At 41.3% G+C, this 22,664-nt stretch overlaps 1 protein-coding gene and 1 long non-coding RNA gene across 2 annotated transcripts in view; one reads left to right on the forward strand and one right to left on the reverse strand.

The window, feature by feature from the left end:
• LOC145446506 (neuronal cell adhesion molecule-like) overlaps positions 1-18,719 on the reverse strand; it is a 33,434-nt gene extending 14,715 nt beyond the window's left edge. Inside the window, exons 1-21 of the mRNA XM_080324823.1 lie at positions 18,533-18,719; positions 17,222-17,342; positions 15,326-15,433; positions 13,986-14,104; positions 13,768-13,925; positions 13,557-13,689; positions 13,373-13,484; positions 13,148-13,255; positions 12,255-12,454; positions 11,529-11,657; positions 11,224-11,380; positions 10,305-10,506; positions 10,055-10,235; positions 8,944-9,048; positions 8,676-8,879; positions 8,503-8,623; positions 7,879-8,054; positions 6,526-6,664; positions 6,313-6,464; positions 6,118-6,252; positions 5,339-5,503 (exon numbers count right to left, since the gene is read on the reverse strand). Of these exons, the coding sequence (XP_080180949.1) occupies positions 5,339-5,503; positions 6,118-6,252; positions 6,313-6,464; positions 6,526-6,664; positions 7,879-8,054; positions 8,503-8,623; positions 8,676-8,879; positions 8,944-9,048; positions 10,055-10,235; positions 10,305-10,506; positions 11,224-11,380; positions 11,529-11,657; positions 12,255-12,454; positions 13,148-13,255; positions 13,373-13,484; positions 13,557-13,689; positions 13,768-13,925; positions 13,986-14,104; positions 15,326-15,433; positions 17,222-17,342; positions 18,533-18,635 (3,028 nt within the window). The 5' untranslated portion in view covers positions 18,636-18,719. The remainder of the gene's footprint in view (positions 1-5,338; positions 5,504-6,117; positions 6,253-6,312; positions 6,465-6,525; positions 6,665-7,878; positions 8,055-8,502; positions 8,624-8,675; positions 8,880-8,943; positions 9,049-10,054; positions 10,236-10,304; positions 10,507-11,223; positions 11,381-11,528; positions 11,658-12,254; positions 12,455-13,147; positions 13,256-13,372; positions 13,485-13,556; positions 13,690-13,767; positions 13,926-13,985; positions 14,105-15,325; positions 15,434-17,221; positions 17,343-18,532) is intronic.
• Positions 18,487-22,544, forward strand: LOC145446514 (uncharacterized). Its single transcript, XR_013917298.1, has 3 exons — positions 18,487-18,592; positions 18,981-19,150; positions 20,302-22,544. It is a non-coding gene; the product is annotated as an uncharacterized LOC145446514 (long non-coding RNA).
• The last annotated feature ends 120 nt before the right edge of the window (positions 22,545-22,664 follow it).

Genomic DNA, 22,664 nt, shown 5'->3' on the forward strand with positions numbered 1-22,664 from the left:
AACCTACCTTGCACTACCCTTTGTACATACAATTCAGAGACGCACACATTCCTGCAGTTGGGCGACCGATTCACGAGCGAGCCCAAATCGGTGATATGAATGTGATTCGAAATCCGATCATATTTGGCAGATAGTCGCGCCAAGCGCGAAAATTTTTGGCATATATGAATGAATTTGATCAATGGTATTGGTGAGTGTATGAGCAAGTGGTTTCTTCGAAAATTTACAGCACGTATGATTATAATTTTGAACATTGATCATGGCAGTGGCGGCTCGTGACAATATCGGGTGGTGGGGCAAGGGCTGCAAGCGACTTTTTATCAAGATGACGTCACAATGGCGTTTTCCAACGTAAACAAGTAACTTAATGATGGTGCGGTAACATGAATTTCCCGGCAACAGTGATTTTAACGTATGTGCCACGAGAGGTCCGCTGGTGAGCTGTGACTTGAAGTGTGGTAACTGCGTAAACGGCGTACGGAACAAAGATTCAACACGGTTCATGTTCGCATTAGACCTGACTAATTATCTGCAGAAATGGAAATGACTATAACTCGAGAGATAGCGTAAGCCTAATTGGAAAGGTCAACGAATTCGGACAGATACGCAATTGTTATCTCATAGATTGGGCCTGTCCTATTGAATCCAAAACATCATTCTAAAGAACTAAGAATAGCAGCCTCGGAAATTTGGTCTCGGCAGTCGGTACAGCATAAGAGATTTTGGCCTTGAAACTGCAGACTGTAACACGACACATACGTTTTTATTACTGTCTTATAGGTCTGCTGCGAAATCGCCTTTGGAAAATATGTTACGGAATAAATACGTGGATGAAAGCCTTAAACTTGGTAGACTGTTACATGACATTATCGAGAAGTGGCCTCATGGCCCTTTTCGGTATGGTACACTGTCAAAATTAATGCGAACAGACCAACACCGAATTCTGCGTAAAATTTACTGAGGAATAGGCTGATCAAGTGATCAGCTGTTAGCCGCCATCGAAAACCTAATAACTATCGCGCTTGACAGGGGGTTGTAAGCAAAGGGCTTGAAGACCACAATTTCACGGTGAAATTGACATTGGAGAATATAATATCAAAGTAAATATTTGAATGCAAACTGAGAATGATATCATCATCTCAGTTAACGTTACCGCAGATACACCGGCTTTTGGGTGAAATCCGCAATGTGTTGTAGGCTAAAGTGTCAGATCGGAGCACATCTTTACCATACTCGACCTTGATAACGAAATTACTGCCCTAATCATTGAGTGTCAACCTTGAGACTTGGCACAGCGTTCGATACTAAAATCAAGACATACGGTGCAAAAGCTTATGACGGATCTAGGTAAGGAGCATCGTTAAAATCAATAGAGACCAATACCGGCTTTGCGTATAATCTGTTAGCGATAAATGACGAGTCAGCTCTCACTCGAATTAGGAAACGAAATTACCACTAACACAGTTCAGTGACAAACTTAAAACTTGGTACAGCGTTCGATACTAACATTAAGACTTACCGTGCCAAATGTCATAACCGATCTCAGTATTGAACATCGTCAAAACCAATGGATACCATTACCGGCTTTTGAGTAAAATCTGTTTGCGATACATGACGGATCAGCACACACTCAACTTCGGAAACGGAATTACTACCCTAAACTTTAAGTAGAAACCCTGAAACTTGGGGCAGTGTTAAATATCACCATCACGACATGACATAACAAGTTTCAAGAGTTTTCATGGTGTGAAACCCCATTAAAATCGACCTACACCAGCAAAGGTCGACTAAACGCATATGACGGTAACAGAGTTTAGCTATAGATACGATTGTTACATCACACCTTAAGGGCACAGAGCTATCGTGCCCCGGTTGCTCGGTAATTTTATGAATAGGAGAGAGTAAATCACCGTTTCTTTATTGGGCGCGGCTTTGAGAGAATAGATAGTGAAAGCTTGTTATGAGCGCTACCGGGGCAAGCCCCGGCTAGGCATTCGCAAAGCGAAAACACAGAAGAGAATTCGATTTTCGCAGAGACTTCGCTATATATGGGCGTTTACAAGCGAAAGGACAAGAAGTATACGATTTTCGCTGTGATTTCGGTTTATATAGATAGGTGTGCGTCTATACATGGTAAAGAATTGTTATTTAACAGAATTTTAGGTGGGGCAATGCCCCAGTTGCCCTATAGGACGAGCCGCCACTGGATCATGGCATAAGAATATACATACATCCATGAGCTTATCGCAGATTTTTCACTTCGGGTGGGTTCATTCTTATTAATTAGTTTGTTGAAAACTCCTGCAACCCAACGGTCTCGGGCTATTCTAGTGTATTTATGATACTGTATTCTCATAATCAAGACACGCGCGACGCACGTATATAGAGACACTAAACCACGCGCCGCGCGCGAAAAGATTTTAGTTTGAATCCATCTGCCCGAAAATATTCCACTATTTATAAATATTACGAATATTCTCGAAAAATTTGGGAATGACATGGTCCCATTCGCCCCTGGCTACGTCAATGCGGTGAACATCAGTTGTATTGGAAGGTCGCTTTGTCGTGCTAATGTTCATGCTTGAAAATGTTTGTGCCTAAATGCCTGTACACGGCGACGCGGGCCTCTTCATCACGTAAGACCGAAAACTGTCAGCGGGCCGCACAAAATCCCCTCGCGGGCCGGATCCGGCCCGCGGGCCGTATGTTGCCCGCCCCTGCTCTAATATATATGTCTGGGCGGTCAACGAAGATGTAACAGCTGGCGGTGGCGGTGTATTGTGTGCAGAAAGGCATAATTCTAGTTTTCTATAATTAGACCAGAGGTTTTCAACCCTTTTTTGAGCGTGGCCCATTTTCGGGGTTGAAAATGTTCTGCGACCCACCTCTTTGCCTAGATTCATAGTCCTGCTCAATGCGAGGTAACCGTCGGGGCCGATCTGCCTATTTCTCTATGCACATTTTCTTACTATTTATATTAAAACCTAGACCTCTTGCGACATGGAATCTAAACCTCTTGCGACACAAATTTTCAAGTTGATTAAATCTCCTAAAAAACGACTAACGAAATAAACATTCAATCAACGTTCAATCCAATGATACAATAAATTCATGTGGCTCTTACAATATGTAGAACGATTTCAAGACCGGACATTGTTAGACCGACTCCAAAGATTAATGCGCTTCACTACACTACACCCCTGGGATATATCTCTAATATCTCTCTTTACGTGTAATCTCCAATTTTGTACCAGAAAGTGTTGATGGCCTGGTTTTCACGCTATACGCTGGCGGAAATTTGGTCAATACACCTATTTTCTACTCACGTATTTACAGCATATAGTATGTACGCAGCTGGTATCATAAGTATCTCTGATTTCTGTTGTATTATTATTAATGACACGAAATTTAGTTTTCGTTAGCAAGCACGCATAATTCGGCTGGACACATTCATTCCCGAATTTGAAGAAAACCTACTTATCGCCTATACAACAGGAGTTCACAAACTAGGGGTCGCGACCTCAATGGGGTCGTTTGCCTATTTTCTGGGGACGCGGAGACGAACATTAAATACCGATGACTATTAGAAGAATGTCATACAAGCGGATGCTATCGGCGGCTCATTTCTGAAGATTTTAGTTCATTTTTCAAAATACAAGAAAAAAAACAAGCGAACCCGGCAAACAAGTTATCAGGTTAGTCGAAGCGTCATTTAAAGTGCCGCATACTATAACACAAGGTTGGTAGCTGGTCATTAGTACGAAGATTAAAGTGTCGGGGGTTTACCTTCTCGCCATCTCATCCGCGAAAGTCGTGTCTTATAAAAAGTCTAGAAATGGGCCGTGTATTAGTCGGCAGCTACGGAATAAAGAGGAAGAAAATCGGCCTGCTGTAAATGACCACTAACCATATAGTAGTCGACAAACACCATCAATACACCACTAACAAAGTGTAGGGAGCATGGAAACTAATAGGACGGCTATATTTCCTTCTGGGAAAATTACAAATGACCGGTAGTGTTATGTACTAACAATATAATACATGAACAGGACACACGTAACAATCACGTTAATAAACACTTAGTAATCAGCACGCCAAATTGAGAGGCGAGGTCGTGGACTTTTTTCAAATCGAAATTTGAGGTCGCGACCATAAAAACGTTGGGAGCCCCTGGCCTATAGTCTACAATCGTAGCGAAAAGATGGTACGCGAAAGCAGAACCTAACTCAGAATAAAATCGTGGTTATAAATCCTATGCATGCCCACGTGAATACATTCATCCGCCACAACGTGCGAACATCATTTGGATTAAAAATGTTGTGTTCGATTTATACCGTATGGCAGGGGTGTCAAACATACGGCCCGCGGGCTGCATCCAGTTTCATCCGGCACGCGACGCGATTCTGAAAAATGCCTGTGTTATCCAGCACATTTCTGACAAATGTTGAAATTTTTTGTACGAAATACTTTCATTAAATATTCCCTCAATGTAGAAAATATCGAGCATATGTTCATGTTCGTAGGCCACATTACAACCATCCTTCAGCGGTGTTATTGTTTCACTCTGGTAACCAATAGGAACAAGTTGCTGCCATTGATACCAATTTCGACAAGGCAAAAAGGGCACCTTGATTTCGCAGTTGAATGGGAAAATGGACCAAAAGTAGTAATTTATTATAGCTGTGCCCACCGTAAATACTATTTTATTCAAATCCAAATTTTTCGACGGCAATAACTCGCTTCCACTGGTTGGAATGCAGCCAAATTTGGTGAACATCGTTTCTATAGACAACCTAACTTTGTTCTCCTGTAGCAATGCGGCTACTGGCTGGAATTGAACCAAATTTGGCGTGTAGGCTTAAATTAGGTAACCTAACAATTTTACAAGTAGCCAGTACAATTTGAGAAAAAAAGTCATTTTTTAAGACGCCTAGTGTATATAACTATTCAACCGGCCAATCATCGTAACTTTGCCTATTCCATTGTTTGCGAATAGAGGTGTTGATACCTTGATAGAATAATAAAACCCTATGTTAATGAATATTATGTTAATAAGCTTGATATTTGAGTATTTAGGCTAAAAGACAAGGGCATGGATTTTGAGGTAACATTTTGGAATCATTAGACTGGTCCGGCCCGCGAGTGCTCTGAAGGTTTGAACCCGGCCCGCGACGCGATTTGAGTTTGACACACCCGACGTATGGTGTAAGTCTGAGGTAGGTTCTGGTTTTGCGTACAAGGGGTGTATATTCACATCCGTATATCACGGGTGTATCATTGTGTCGTACACATCCTTCTCGCTAAGAGTACGTACGCGCACGGCATAGCCTTGACCTACCTTTGGTGAGAGGGTCTATCGGGTCCGAAGTACTGATACCATACTTGTTTTTCGCCAGCACTCGCAACTCATACGGTCCATTCAGACTTGTCTTTGTGATCGTGAAATTGTACATGCCGCGACCCGTGGCAGGAATGCGCTTCGAAGTAGTCCACACAACATTTGCTGATTAATGTAAAATCAAAAATAACCGGACAGAAACAAAACTGATCCTGGTTTCTGATCGCTTCACCCAGTGGCGGGCAACAAACGGCCCGCGACGGGGATTTGAGCGGCCCGCAGACAGTTTCTACCCCGAAACAGAAATTTGAATCTGAAGCATGTTTTAGTTGGCCAGGTCTGAAAACATTGCAAATTTTATGGGTCACTGAATGAATCCAAGTCTGCCAACCTGAGAAAGTTGGCCTTAAAATTACCTGCTCTGTTCGGGTCTACATACTTTTGCCAGCAAAAGGGTTTCTACGTCCGACCGACATGCAGCCGTAGTTGAAAGAACTTGTTGACAACTTTGATCTACCACAGATGTCTCATTGACTTCAACAGCTATTGAAGTATGTTCCGGTAATAAATTGATTAAATAGTTTTTTGGTCTCTATTTTTCAAGCGTAAATTTGACATTAAATGCGATTAAATTAAATACGCGATTAATGTATCGATTCAGAAATCAGACCCGCCAAATACTTCAGTTTCCCATATCAGGCCCGTCTACTGGAGAAGTTGACCCCTTGGCTTAACCACTGTATACAACCATGATAATTTTGTGATTTCCAAAACTTTACCTGCGTCTGTGATCCGGTGTTGAACGATATATCCGGATATTGGAATTCCATCGTTTTCGTCTCGGGTCGAATCTCTCCATGTTACAACGAATGAGTCGGAGTTGGCGGACACCGTAGCTACCGGTTTTTCCGGTTCTAAAGGATTTCGTTAAGAGCGAGCGCGTGCACATTAATATTATTATAGGACAGTGTTACTTCGCGGAGCTACTGTCTTGGCAGTCATTCGCGAGCAATTTAACCCGATTCCTGCGATTGTCTCCACACATAGCGTAAAAACGAAACTGGTGTTTGGAGTTAGACCGTTCAGGTAAATGTATCCATCCTTCGTGTATGACGTGTTTGATTTTCTAAAAAAAATGATAGTTTTTTCTTATCTTTTATAAGCAGCGATATTATATGACGATATACTTCTCCCCATTTTCTTCCCAGTCATATGTCAGTACAAATCCAATAATTTCCCCGTTCCCTGCCACAGGTTCATTCCATTTCAACTTGATATCGGTCAACGAGCTCTCCATTACTTTGAAATTGTCAGGGGCCGCTGGATCTGCGGATTAAACTACAGTTACAAAATATTACCGATGCGATTGAATAGGAATAATAGGTATAGGACGTATAGTATATTTTTGTCCTTGATGTATTTGCGGCATATACAACGACTCGTGATATGCATACACACAGGGTTACCAAATTTTGGAATCAGGAAAGGATACTTTGTCAAAATTTTCAAACTTAGAATACCGGTGGAAAATCCTGAAAAATTAGTCAGTTTTTCTCACTTCGCAGTCGTACGGTACGTATGGTAACCCTATATACACATGATCTGCGCAAATGCATACCACGAGTTGAGTGCGTGATGTGCATATGCCGCTGGACAAGGAAGGTACAGATATAGCCTCGTAAGGCTTTATAAGTCTTGCCCCGCCCCTCCATGCTATCCCAGTAATGTTGAGCGGCAAGCGGGGAGTTATGAGTGTTACTAATCAGGTCTTTGGTCTGACCCGGACGGGAATCGAACCCACGACCTACCGATCAATAAGCCGGACGCTCCACCATCACGCTAGTCTTGTCGGTCAAGCGTTCATATCTATATATGAAACTGTATAGTCGTGTATGCTGTATAGGTATAAATCAGGGGTGGTCAGAATGTGATTTTATTCACCCCCATGAGATGTTGGCTATCAAATAATGATCATTGTTGTGTGGGGATGCTGTCAGTCCCCACCTGGGCAGCACGACATTTTCAATTATGTCTATATAACGATAAAGCAGCGAGGATTAGCTCCTTCAAGTGTTGGTTTGTCAAAACTGAACGATGCTCTATTTCAGAAATTTCATCGCCAAATAAAATGACTCACAGCATTATGTTGTGCTGAAAGCAGAAATCAGCCGAATACCTGTTGAACATTTAGTTGCGGAACCACTATTATATTCTAGCGGCGTCAACTATCGTCATCGAGCCTCGGAGAAGTATGAATACTTTGAGCTTCCAACTACCATGCCATAATCTATCGTATCTCACTTAATAAACTTTTAATCGAATTGGGTTCCGAGCACCTAGAAATGTTGCGTTAATTATTGAAGTATCGTTGTGTAAGTTATACGCATAGCCAGTCACTGGCTCCACTTTTATACGCGGATACTGGACAGGGGACAGTCACAAATATGGGCTGGTACTCTACCATGACCAGCAGCCATATGAGGAAAGTTCATGATCGCCGACATCTATAACATCTCACTCATGTGCCTCGTTGTACTTACAATCGTAGCCTGAGCGGCCTTTGAATGACTCGGGCTCCGGTCCTTTGCCGATATTGTTATCGCTTCTCACAGCGATGCGAAAGTCAGAATAGCTCGGTGTGTCCCTCACGGTGTATGTTGATTTGTCGCGCGTTACGAACTCCTCTTTCCACGAACAGTTGGCCAAAAGGCACCATCTAGCGTGAATTTACATTAGCATGTTTGGTCGCTAGTAGAACTAAGCAAAATCGAGAGAGAGAGAGAGAGAGAGAGAAAGAGTACGCGAGAGATTCGATTCTCAACCGAGCATTACTCAGAACAGTAAGAAAGATGCGGGAAGTTCAAGTAAGCATCCTTTTATGTTAACACAACGAATATAATTCCAGTTCCATACCACATAAAGGTAATTTGGTATTTTTTCGACCAAGCTCATTTCATAGCACTTTGTCACTACACAGATATGCCATTTTATATTTTTAACTGTTAGTGGTATGGAGCGTAAAATTTCAATACCGGAAAAAGTCAATTCTCACTACTTCACTCCAATCATTAGAGTTAACACTTTATTCATATTCGAGTACTTGAATCATTTTGTGCAGCCAAATTCGCTAGTACGGGTAGAGTCTGGTGGTATATGATGCATACCTCACGGCATACCCGAATCCCGGACCGCTATGCTCAAACGGAGACAGTGGATTCCAAGATATCACCATAGTATCGCCCGAAGATCCAATTCCAGATACGTTGTTTGGATTATATTCTGGAGCTAATTTCAGAAATGTTATTGAATGACCTATACACTTGAGCTATCCCCATACCCTTTGCCGGCGTTAAATGCGTTGGAGTAGGTGTACTCGCTTGCAAACTTTTTCCAACATCATTTTCCGCCCAAACTCTGAAACTGTACCTCACCCACGGCTTTAAACCAACAATCGTACACTGTTCCATCCCAGATGTCGAATTGTAACGTCTCCATTCGCCAGTGACAAGATCATTTGAAGCATTTACGTCGACGTGATAGCCTGTATGTTATTCGTCATTAAATGGTTACGTGCGTGATGTGCACATAGAAAATGAAATAGTCACCAGTTATTGGAGAGTGGCCATCGAACAAGGGTGTTTTCCACGACAAGGTGCCGTTATATCCGGTATCGTTTTGAAACTGTACATCAAATGGAGGACTTGGTACATCTAAAATAAGGGTCAGACATAGCGCCCCATTCTCCTACCTATACGACTATATACTATTACTCATAAATACAGCATAATACTTCGCGCATTTAACAATATGCCATGATGCCATTACCAGCGATCATATTTCAGATTTGAGGGTCAAATCGATATCTACATCCACAATCAATTCCGTACCATGTCCTAATCCCTATCCGTACCCGGAAATGACAGAACTATTTTTGATTCTGTAAAGCCGAAAGTAGATTTTGGATATGCTTTCATCAATTATATGGGTGACATTGTCATGCCAATTCGTCGAGAAAGGCTCTGTATCACGATTGGGGCTGGGCACAATAATTCGAGTACTCGAGTCTGAATCGATTATTAATTCTAATGATTCGAGTCGAGTAGTAAAAGACGATTTTTTCGATTACTAAAACAATACGCTCCTCGCCACTTAGAGTAAGTTTATCAACGAGAATTATAGTTTCGATAGTGTTTACCACTGCGGAAGCTTTGAAACCTTGATTGGCCGTATCGCAGCATACGAAACATAGCACTAAGCTACGAAGGATACTGGCAATAATAGATTTATGAAGTCATGATCAACCCACAACATTGTCACAGAGTGCAATGAAGTCGGTATGGTCGAAAGAATACCAAAGTATCTTCAATATGAAGTGAAACTGGCATTATATTCTTTGTAATAGTATCATAAAAGGTACATATTTGAACTTTGACATCTTACATACAGTTATTACGTCATAATGAGTGATACTCGAATACTCGACTCGAAGCATAATACGTCATTCAGAATCGAATCACTCAGTTACTCGTATTTGCCCAGCCCAAATCACGATAACTGAAAATATTTTCGAAAACTGCTCTTACTGTAGTATCATTGGCGTTTTCGTTGGTCGCAAAGTTGCAACCTGAAATTTCATACGTGACCACTTCCGATCAGTGATAAAAATTTGGCAACCTTCTATTAAATCTTTTCATACATTCATTTTCTACTTCTAACCTGTCACTGTCAAATCAAATTTGACGGAACGCTGATCCAGTTCCGTTTGCACTTCGAAAACGTATATCCCAGAATCAGATAACTTCGCGTCGACGATCTCCAGAGCGTTGCCAGTTCCCATTCGGCGGCCGTTTTTCTTTGTCCACGTTGAGCGTATCACTGCGTTTCGGTCGGTCGTTACCTAAGTGCAGTGGAATCGCATGGGGTGTTCAGAGCGGACGTATTGGCCCCGACGATTTATGACTGTAACCTTAACTTCCAATGCGATCCTGTCGCCCCGGGCAACGCTGTACTTTTCTGAATTTGGCTGGATTGTGGTGGGCGACAGAACGGTCAAGTTGATGGCCAGATGCGCAGAACCGTATTTATTGGTGGCGTTGCATGTGTAAATGTCTTCGTCGTCTACATTGATGCGCTGTATGACCAGAGTCGAGTCGGTTGTTTGGCTGATCCTACGAAAAATAACACCTATGACGGTTTTTTCCGAAGGATGCATATCGAAATATTTCAAAACAGACAACTCTCGATGAAGAAAGTGGAGTCAATCTACACTACCACCGACTCCGACTCCGTAAACTCTGAAAACTCTCAAAGTATGAATCCAGGTTCCAACTCCTATTATTTCCTTCACAGAACTCCACCTCCAACATTCCTGTAAATCATCTTAGAAAAATACACGTTTATGACAACACCAATAGTCATTAAGATTACCAAATTATTCCCGAAGAAAGTAATCAAGTTTACGAGAGTTTGCCTAGCTGTGAATGTAGGCCTACGCCACTTTTAGTAATATAAGTCCTCGTATGATTTAAAAACTTCGACTCCAGCTAGGATATGTTTCTACAACTCTGACTTTAAATACCGTTTTACTAAATCTCCTCAGCCGTACTCTTGAGACTATTATATTCTCGATACTATTGTATTTACTATATATCCGTGTCCATATTCGTCAAATCTATATCCTGCAATAATATATCAATTATTAGTGTTCAGTAGGTGACGAGAGAGTGGGAATAGACATATCATGGGACACGAATACCATTGCATGGACAACTTGGACATACTGGCATGTAACTTTCAGTCACTTTCCATGGACAAGCAGGAGTAACCAGAAGTATGTTATGAGTCTTTGTTTTAACGATATGAACGGCTATACGACACACAGATACCTATTATCTCGAAGCAAATTCTTTTGCGGCTGATTTGACTTGGTCCACACCACGGTGACACCGGATGGTGGGAACATGGCGCACGTGATGTCAACTGCAGTGCCCTCTAGCTTGCGGTACAATAGTGTGTTGTTGGGCATTGCTACCGGCGGCGTAGCTGTAACAAATAGCGAAAAAATGTAAATCACAAACCGCATACCGTTTTTGGTGATCGTATAAACGTATAAATCAAAGTTTTTCGACGTATAGCGAAAAACTTCCGACAAATAGCAGTTTCGAGAAGACGTATTTGTTACGTAACCGACCCAATACGTTGATGAACCCTTGTGCCATCGTGGTTCCATGTTTGTTCGTTCCGATACACTGATATACCGCAGTGTCATCTTCATTCAAATCGTTCAGTGGAACACGCGATTTACCATGAAAGTGCGATCCTATGAAGAAAATCGATTTGAACGCGTGACTTAGCGGCCAGAACCTAACGCAGCGGAGATCGCGCGAAGAATATATTTTATTTTTGTTATTCTTGCAAACTACCAAGCTAAAATAACGTCTCGTCGCCATTCGATCCGCAAGCGGTGTCTTACAGAGCCGAGAACGAAAGTGGGCCGTGTTATTAGTTCAGGAATCATATCATTCAAGATAATATCGGTCTGATGTTAAATGTCCATTGATGTCGGAACACCGTGAATACGAAAACAACAAACCATATCACCAGGCTGGAATCACCATAATGCTCGGGGCAAATATCTTACATTGCCTTTTATGACCATAAAATTCCATCTTAAGTATTACATATTCAAGATTACAGCAATCATGCATGTAGATTGTAGAAGGAGCCCCTGTACAAGGCGGCTGCAATGAACTGCGTATCGCCAGAGCCTTTGTGGCTCTCGAATATTTAGCAACCTATATTTAGCGGTACGTTTTCGTATGTTAATATCGTCGAGTTTCTTCATTCTACTTAATTGAATCGACCACATTCAATGACAACCCGATAGAGTTCACACTAAAAATACAACTCACTGTACCGGTAAGTATTTTCCCGTTTTTCATCCACGTAATCTCGGGAGCTGGCGTGCCGGCTGGTTCACAGGTCACGATTACATTGCTAGCGGGCTCCACTACTGTGTCGAAAGGTTTCATCGTTTCGTCGGCAAAATAAGGCTTGGACTCTACGATTAGTTTTACCTTACGCGCCACGGAGTTGAGTGCGTTCTCCGCAGAACATCTTGGAAAATGAATGACGGGTTAGCACCAGGGATATATAAAACTTTATTTATGCGAGGTATGGTCCTTGATGGGAATCGGTCATGAAGAAGCGAACACCGTATCAACTATTTACCATCATCGTTGAAGATTATGCAATAAAAGAATGATCTACATTCGAATTCAATGAATGTGGTTATGTAGCAATTTTCAACGAACGCGTGAGAAATTAAGGCTGCGTGCAGCATAAGATATTTGTATATACTAATTTCTTGGAGGTACAGAACTTCAATATACAATTGAATACCATTAATTTCACGGTATAACAAGATCCCTCAATATGAAATACAGATTTGTGGCCATTCTGATAAATGGCCTATATATGCGCTATTTAGGATAGCGTTATCATGAAAGTTCTTAACTAATGGCTACAAAATACTATTTTTCGCATTTGACAGAATACAGGCAAGTAAATAGTAACACCTTCAAGTTTCATTCGTGTCATAGACACGTATCGCCACAACGATATCAAGTTAAGCAATCCTAAAAACTTGAAACTGTTTGGAAACCTTTAATTATGTTGTGACAGTGACAGCTATATAGACCACCGTAACTATGCAGTCGTGCTGCAGCCGTAGAAATTGTAAGTAAAACGGACGTGGCATATAATATAACACCACTATTCGGAGATTTCACGCCCTTCTTGATGACTTACATGTATGTTCCCTCATCGGAATACTGCACATTCTTTATCACGAGAGTTCTGTTGAAATCAATCGCTTCGAATCGATTTTCAGAACTCCAATATACCGACGGCGTCGGACTGAAATGGAATATAGATAAATAATTTAACAGCAGTCAGATGTAATTGAGTATACAAGCGACGCGTTGAGGTATAGTTTCCAATAATCCGCTTCTAAATTCATGCATATGTACTCACTGTCCCGTCGCTATACACGGTAAAGAAAAATCTTCTCCCCGCATGACCACGATGGAAGCCTCATTCGATTTTGGATACACAATTTGCGCTGATTTATCATTGAATTCAACATCTGTATAGTAAGGGGTAATTCTAGTAATATAACGAAATAAGGCATGCATAATAACCCATACACGGAACTAACCATTTGTGACTCTTATGGTGTGGTGGATGGAATCGATAGAAGTGCGCGTAGCAAGATACTTCCAGGAGCAATAAAAGACCAAGCCATTATCAGAAGAAACGACATTCGAGAAGATAATACTGCCATCGGGAGCCTTAAGAAAATTGACATCAATTCAATATAAAAACATAGTAATACTGTGTGTATATACAATAGTTGTTCCTATACGAACCTGTGCAATTCTGTTGGACTTTTCAAAATCGTCAGTCTTAAACTGCCAGTTGACTCCGACCTCGTTTGAATTACCGTCGGGCCGGACACAAGGTTTAATCAACGGGTCACCGAGTGCAACTGTAATTTCATCATCTTCAGGTGTTATAAAGGGTGGAGCTGAAACGGAATTCACCAGGGCTTGAGATTCGTTTCTACAAAAGCATCGGTCGCTCTTACTGGTCCCGATCCTGACAACGGCCTTTGTTGACAGCGCCGTGCCCCACTTATTTTTAGCGAAGCATTGGTACGTGCCTTCGAAATCGCGATTTATAGCGGAACTTGAGTTGCCAGGCTCACTGAAAAGAGCGAGTTGTCAATTAGTAACATCTCGTCATTGTGCGCGAGTAGAATGCACTGGAATGATCCCAAAGTTTCTGATTACTTCGATTCCCATTGCGTGACTGCATAGGGCCGTTATAAAGGAAACAGCGAATGCGTATTAGGGTTTGCAGTCATAGATATGCAGATACCAGTTCTGACAACGTAATTAAAAATATGCCAAGTCGACAACTAACGATTGTAATGGCTCTCAGTGCTGAGGTGGTCACTGACACATTTCGGGAAAGCCATAGACCAGACCTGGGCATTCTGGGCAATGGGCGGCCCGCGACGTGATTTTGAGCGGCCCACGAAACGTTGGCTGTAATTGAGAACATAAAACCTATTCTTAAATGTTAATCTGTGGACAAAAATCATTGGCCGTATAAATTGAACCGTACATTCGTTCGCTGTGAAACCGACTGTCGAAATCCCAAGAAGATTCGGAGCACTAAAGATTTGTTTACTGGAGTCAGGGGTGATGTCGAACTACTTCAGGAAAAATCACGTTCTATGTCAGTGGGCTTAGTAATGTATTATATGAGATTAAAAGTGTTAATGATACAAAGTTTCGTCCGCTAATGTCACTGCAATCTTCTCACGACTCCACGTCACGCGTTGGAAATTCAGGGAGTAGCCGAAGAAATCAACCTAGAATTCGGGGTATCGGACGAATATCTCGCCGGACTTGTTAGCGACTGAATTGCATTTCCTTATTGTGTGTTTCGATTTTGAGCCAATTTGAGCCAACCATCATTATCAATCGGTGTTGTTTATTCTCTAGATACATTCAATCGCGGGTTTAGGTAATTTGGTTGCTTCGCGGTAGGGACGGTTGTGATTAATGCATGGTTTTTAAAACTTTGTTATATATACAATATACATCCAATCACTGTGTGCTTACGTTCCGTCGTACTCCGTTTTTACTCATTTTAGTTTCTTGGGCATCATTTGGATTAAAATGCTGTGTTTGATTTATACAGCAGTATAATACTGAGGTAGGTTTTGTTATCGTGTAGCGTGGACTACCACCTTTAAGGGGTGAAAACACACTACAGATTCTTTTCTTTTAGGGTGCAGCAAATGGTAGGATATGCAGACTGCAGACATTGGGCATTGCCATATATATATTATATATATAACAGGAAGCCTATGAATATGTATGGATATTGGCAATGTTCAAGTGTTAGCTTTCCAACCTGAATGTGACAGAGCCATGTGGTCCTGGCATAATCAATTCAAGCGAGCCTCTTCCACTGTGCAAGCGATTGACTTTCACCCTCTTGCCATCCTTCTTCCAATGGTAACTGTTCGAACAACATAGCATTATCCAACACGACTACGCGCAATGAAAATACATAACTATATAATACCTTGCGTAGGCTTGCTACGACAACAGCAACAACAACAAAGGTTACAAGTGAATTCGGCGTTTGTCAGCCCCTAAAATAATCCCTAACTTCTACACCAGCGGTTCTCAACCCTTTAGGACATCCAACCCCTTGGCGATGGTCAAAAAAATTGCGCCCCCCGATCCCCTACACTTGTCGTCATGTCAAAAAGAGCACATCATCTAATACAAAGGTAGGCAGCCTTTTTGCTAATCACGGCCGCATTTCGATTACTTATGTAGCCTAAGGTTGCATTCCAGGGCATAGCCGTATTGAAGTAACTGGGCGCAAAATACCTATGTTAATCTGTCCATATCCATTCCAGGTGAACTCAAGACTATTCTACTTTTCACAACGGCCTATTGTACGCATGCACCAAAATCGTGAGTGACAATGTTGAATAGTTGCTGGGATCGCATATTGTCGCGCAGAGCGCGACAATTTTTTAGATTCACGAATGAATTCCGTAATTAATAGTATCAGTATCACATATTACTATCAAATATTTATTCTTTCCCCGCCCACGTGATCAGATTCACCGGTAATGCATCTTCGGGTGTGCCAATTGTTAATAGTCACTTTGTTGCATGCTGTTATTTCTTGACTACCCATCAGGATTGTCAATTGTATCGGTAGTGGAAATAGTGGAAATATATTGAAATCGCCCAAATGTACCTTCAACAAATTTCTTTCGCGATGAGCACACGACTCCGATTCCGGCTCAGATTGAAAAAGGTGCTACTATATTGAAATCAAAAAATGAAGTTATGTTGATTTTAGCGGAGCGCGAAAACAGTTTCAAGGTTAATTAAAATCTCTTAAAAAAATTGGGAGTGAATTCGTAATTTCCATTTGCATGTCGACGGACGCCAACACATACTAATTGAATTAGGTGTCGATGGCCGCACAAATTCCCTTCTACGGCCGCAGGTTGCCTATCCCTGATCTAAAAGTATACACATGGTATGTCTTACGCCAAGTTTATATCCGCATTCCAGTTGTTGAGTCTTTAACATTTCTGACAAATTTCTCCATACTTGTTTGAAAATAGCAAAAAACATTGAACGGACATCAGACACAATCAGCCTCGAATTTTTCATTGTTATGGAGATTGGCATTGGGACGCAACAATGCTGTCTGGCGAAACGAGAGAGTAGCTCAAGAGAAAAAGAGCCAGACAGCATTGTTCAGCATTGTTGCGTCTCAATGCCAATCTCCATAACAATAAAAAATTCGAGGCTGATTGTGGGAGTTCCAGGGCCACGAGCGGAATAAAATTTATATTTTTGTAATCAGTGCAGAGTCCGCTTTCGATTGATACCTGTTTTACCAAATTTAATGCTCGGCAAGCCGGTCAAAAATGACCGTCAAATTGCCTGTAGCCAAATGGAAATTGTGACGTGATGCAATTTCACTGAGGCGTGAGATTTGCTTGTGTCGACACCATATAGGACACTATGATAATACGCTTCCATGTGCGTAATTTACTGACAACCACAACAACTAGTTGGCAATTCCCCGAATTCGAAGCACGTGCCAGCTTTGCCATTTTGCATACCTGTTCAATGTACACCTAGGGACGGGCACACGAGACGCCTCACAAGTGAGTCGTGTGGGATCATAAAACTAAAACATAGGAAAATAGTGATCCATGGAAACAATGCTTGAGTACATGGACTATAGCACTAATTTGTAAGAACTAACCCAGTCGGAAATTCTACCGCAGGATTAGCATCCGCTTCGCATGGCAGTACGGTCTTCACGCCAGGTAATATGTGATAGATTTGATCATGTGGCTGACGAATAATCCTTGGCGGCCGTCGAACTTGTCAAAGAAATACAAAGCTATTTGTGTACTTGTACTATGGAGCTATAGTGTCAGACTGCTTTGGCGGTAGAATTTCACCGGCAGTATTCAATTCGTTGCTATGCAAAAAAGTACTATTACTAGATTTAAATGGCTTCTTGGAGGTACATAACTTCAATATACAATTGTTAAAATGAACCCGATTACCCCTGACGAGTGTCAGCCGAAAATATTCGGGTTCATTTCAATATGAATATACTATTCAATTGTGTATTACTAGATTCCAAATGCAGGTATTATATTAGGATTTTAAGGGATAGACGGTCATGGTCACCGCTTTCATTGCGAATAGAAATCATAATTTCCCTCTCATGACGGACCCGAATCCGCATAGCCTACTGAATAATTGTGCCGTATACCTCAGTGGTTCCAACCTGTTTTGACGGGCGGCCGCGTGTGTTAACTATTTCGCGACCCCACTCTATGATGAGCTATATTTTATCTATTCGGCGTAATCAATTAAAATTCATGTTACATAATATCATCTATTCGCAGCCATAGTGGGGCCCATGCTATACGTTGAGCTCTCCGAACATTTTCGAAAGCCGTACTTGCGTGTTGGATGAGCGTGGTTCCCTATCATCAACGCCTTTGTTCTGATTAGTAGAAGTACCAAAAATCCGCCTTGTATGTTTTGGTAACGGGAAATAGTAGCCTACGTAAAAAGGTTTGCTTTAATAGTGGGTAGGATGTTCGCATAGAACACCGAAACTGCTCATATGCGGCGTTTGGTGAAAACTATACCCGGGACTTCAAATTTACCACAGGCTGCAGCAACAAACGAAAGCAGACGTGGATATACCAACACCAAACTCATGCGTGGGTCACATTGTTGTACCAACTTTTTCGCGTGGGCCACTTGAACTATAGTCAAACATCGATAAATTTGTTGGAAATGTTAGCGGTCAGCATCAAATGACTCAGTTCGTGCGAAAGGGCGAAAGAATATTCCAACTCCTGCGGATCAAAATATTTTAAAAACTTTAAATCAACTCGAAACATTTGGACCATTGCATAATGATACACTGATAATGTCAATCTCAATATAACTTTAATCCAAATTTAAAACAAGTACTAATTTCTCTTGCAAAATGATCTTCAGGCACAAAACAATTGCGCGACCCATATGCTGGAAAGCACCGCTATACCTGATGGTGGAATCTCAAGAGCAAAGGTCACCAATGACGGAAAAAACGACGTCCACAGAAGTATAATCCAACGATACTTATCCATATTGGATAAATAATACATTTCTTTTTGGTATACACGATGATTTAACGTAGACTATATGCGCATAATTAAAAGCCTCTGAAACAGAAATGTAACATAAATTCCAACGATTATTATTATTTTTTCTTGACATATTCAATTTATTTTCTTAAGGACGAACGAGCAACAATTTAGAATATTAGTTATACATAATCATTCTCAAACAGGAAAGAGAAAGGAACAGTTGTAAGGAACTTCACAATATAACGTATATTATACGCGTATTCTTCTATATTACGATTACGCACACGCATCTTAATCTCACATCTATGAGATTTCCCTCCTTGGTAACCGGACTTGACCTTCGTAAAAATTTGTGCTGTTAAGGACGACGGGTACATGATTAAACCGGCGAATTCATTATGCGGAGCAAACAACAGATGTGGAACCTGTCGGTGATCATTCAGATACCCGAGGAAGAGTAATACCATGGGAGGGATTTGCACAGTGAGCATGCGCGATTTCGGTAACAAAATCGATCGGAATAAAGGCATTGCGTAAGTTATTGTGGATTCAGTCCGCGATTCAAGAAATTGTTCACTAGACTATAGTAATCCTAACCGATAGGCTATTCCCAAGAGTGACTAGAGCGAAGAGCAACCAATAAAATCGCTACGCCCACGCAGGTAGACTGTAACTCTTTGGGTCAGAGAATACGAAATGTAAACACGCATGGATGACGGGAGTGACATCCGGGCCCTCCAGATATTATTGTATGGAATAAGTCTTTTACATAATGTCCATCACAAGTCCCAATAAACTTTCACGGCGATCGTGTGACTGTTTAATTGCGATACAGGCTATAACGAGAATCCTGTCACACCGAACATATAGGAAAAACCGAGTCTATTTGATTACCACAGCTAAAATCGACGCGGGTAACCGGACTTCGAAAACGGACCGCGATTTTTGAATCCAAAAGCACCTTGCGTCGACTGACTTTTATCTACTAAGCTGTAAGCATAGACAGTTTCTTCCGTGGAATCGTGAATATAAATTAATTCTATTTCATCAAATGTCAAATGAATTCTCTCGCTCTCCTAACTAGAAACACTCGAAAAAACCGCACTGAGTCAGTAATAAGTACGACGTAAACTTTCAGACACGAGTCAACATTGAATAACTCCTATACCCTGGCAGACTTTTGAATGTGGATCATAATACCTGAACCAGTTTAGATTATCATATGATCAAACCTAAATACGCCTTCGTGAAATTGGATAACTCTATATGCGATGACCTTTTTCATTTATTGTTCCACTAAGATATATGACTACGTAAAGCAATTACTGGTGGCGTCGAGCGTCTGTGTCCACTGTCCAGTATTCCCCTCCGTCCGCATTGTGTTTCTATGCCAATGATTCCAACCAAAAATGCATGTTTCGATGTCGCATTTATGGGAAAAAAGTGATATATACGTATCGCGGACAGGCGAGAGCGCAACTGATCGATCCTGTTTGGATCAAGTGCGAAGAGACGATGAGATTGAATAATTTATGTGGAGCAGGGCTAGAAACATAGATATCAATAAACGTGGTATCGTGTTTCATTGTCAATGCCAATGTACGCTGCATTGAAACTAAGTAAGACCAGCTCATTATAATTGAAACTCTTACTAAGTAAAAAGAATAATACTAAAACATTCCAGATCTGCAATTGAGTTTCCACGGGAGCGAAGCGAATGTGCGCATTTCCTTGCCTTACATCAGGGGTGTCAAACATACGGCCCACGGGCCGCATCCAGCCCGCAAGATGATTTCATCCGGCCCGCGAAGCAACTCTGAGTAAAAAACATTCTTATATTTTCCAGCACATTTGTAACAAATGTTGAGATTTTTTGCAGGAAATAGTTCCATGCTCATAGTCTACATTATAACCACCTGACTACGGCGTTGTGGTTTTACTCTAGTTACCACTACTAAAATTTCGGCGAAATTTACATCTAATATCAAGAAGGCCGAAAGTGCACACTGCACACTCATCAGTTTAGAGTATTATACAAATCAGACTCGAAGTAGTTATTCACAGAAGCGAAAACGTAAATACGGAACCGTTATATGCAGTTTACAAGGAAAATATATTAGTTAAACAAATATATAATTGAAATATCTATAGTCGCACTGCTGTGTCACTTTCGACCCAATAGAACCCGCGACATGAGAGAAACCGGACACGCGGTTTAATATTTATAAATCAAATTCCAACGTCCCCGTTCCCAATTAAATATCTTGTATTCCTCACAATGCATATATGCACTATGCAGGGCTTATGGCAGATAACGACTAAATCAAATGGAGCATAGGTTATGCCAACTTATCTCGTCGTTAACTTCGCCACTGTTTTAGCGGTTCTTAACTGTATTCAACAGGACAATCCTCATCTTTTTGCCAATTTCATTGTCCGCGAATAAAGGTGTTGCGACTTGCTACTTTGAAAACCCTATGATCCGTGTATTATCTATATATGCTTTTAAGGTATTCAAGGGAAAAGCAAGAGCACGGGGTAACGTTTTGGAATCAGTTGAATGGTCCGGCCCGCGAGCGATTTGAAGGCTTGAATTCGGCCCGCGACTTAATTTCAGTTTCACACCCCTGCCTTACATTGTTAGTTATGGCAGTGTTGACAGTTGTTATGAAAGGCCAATTGTCAGTTATGCAAGACAATAAAGCACAAATTATGTATATACAATTATTATTCCTGCAATGTAAATTAAGCAACCGACGAAAACAACTGTAGTCTCGATATGACGAGTTCACGGCCACTGCAATATGGCATGCAGATTGTTTGTTTATCCATCTATATCATGTATTCCAATATCCGAGTATAATTTAGTCCACAAGGGGCGCTAGTTTCTTTCTGCAGCGTTGTTTCGTTGCATGACAGCAAAGTGTACTCAAGACACAGGCTCACAGTACTCACCCAGGAGTGAATGTTAAAATACAGATTATATTCCACCAACAATCAAAGTCATACGAGTGCCATAAGTGTAGCTGTCGAAATATCACATTAATAGTGCAGCATAGTTTTCCGTTTCGATGTGGTTATGAATAATAATCGACCTAATTGGCTGCGACATACCAGAGCGCGACATTCTTTCTCATTCTTTCTCGTACTTGTAATGGCTCCAGGTAAAGATATGTACCGATATGTGGATGTATAAGTTGAACATTCAAAATTTTGTTGTGCCACCAGTACTCCTTTGCGTGAGATGTCCTGTCGCTAATATAATTTTAGAGTTTTGCGCGATGTATGATCTTCGAATAGGCAATAAGCCACCATCGTGCTGATTATGCAAAACGGAATGCATGCTGTAATGCCCTCGCGCACAAAGGATGCATTTCTATTCTGATATTTGCAACAGTTATGTATCTATGGTCGCCAGTTTGGTCGCGTCAGTAACATCACTACCTCCACATAAAGGATGAACTCATCCTTGTAGAGCAACAAGGTTGCGATGCCACCGCACTGTGCGGTGATTTTTGTATGTGTAGTATTGCACATGTATCGATAGACTCAGTATATCAAATATCGCTACAGATGTGATGCGCTTTAACCAAACTTTTCACGCCGCGAAGTCGGCCATGATGTTGGCGAGACGTTGTTTATTTTCACACATTAGGCGCCTATGAATGTGTAGAACTATTTGCTTCGTCGTTAACCTGTCTAGATCATACAACAGCTAAATATATATAACCGAAGTAGGCGAAGTTGAGCAAATAGGCCCAGGAGTGGAAGAGATGGGTGCCTCCAAACGTCAGGTGTACATGATATTCGGATATCCGGTTTTAAATGTTCATTACGATTCGAACACGTACAAGTACACACGATGCGTATATCAATCTTGCGTGCAAAATACGATAAGCCCAATCCGTTTCCTTTTGATACGGTCCTCTTATCCAACAAATTGCAGTTCAGCTTTAATCTCTTATCTCAATTCTCACGCTAATCTACAAATTATCCGCACCAAATCAACCAATTCTCAGAATATTTCCATAAACAATTCACCCTTTA

This window comes from Botryllus schlosseri, chromosome 9, assembly GCF_051294905.1.
Source record: "Botryllus schlosseri isolate E-star chromosome 9, Bs_hap1, whole genome shotgun sequence".
Lineage (NCBI taxonomy): Eukaryota > Metazoa > Chordata > Ascidiacea > Stolidobranchia > Styelidae > Botryllus > Botryllus schlosseri.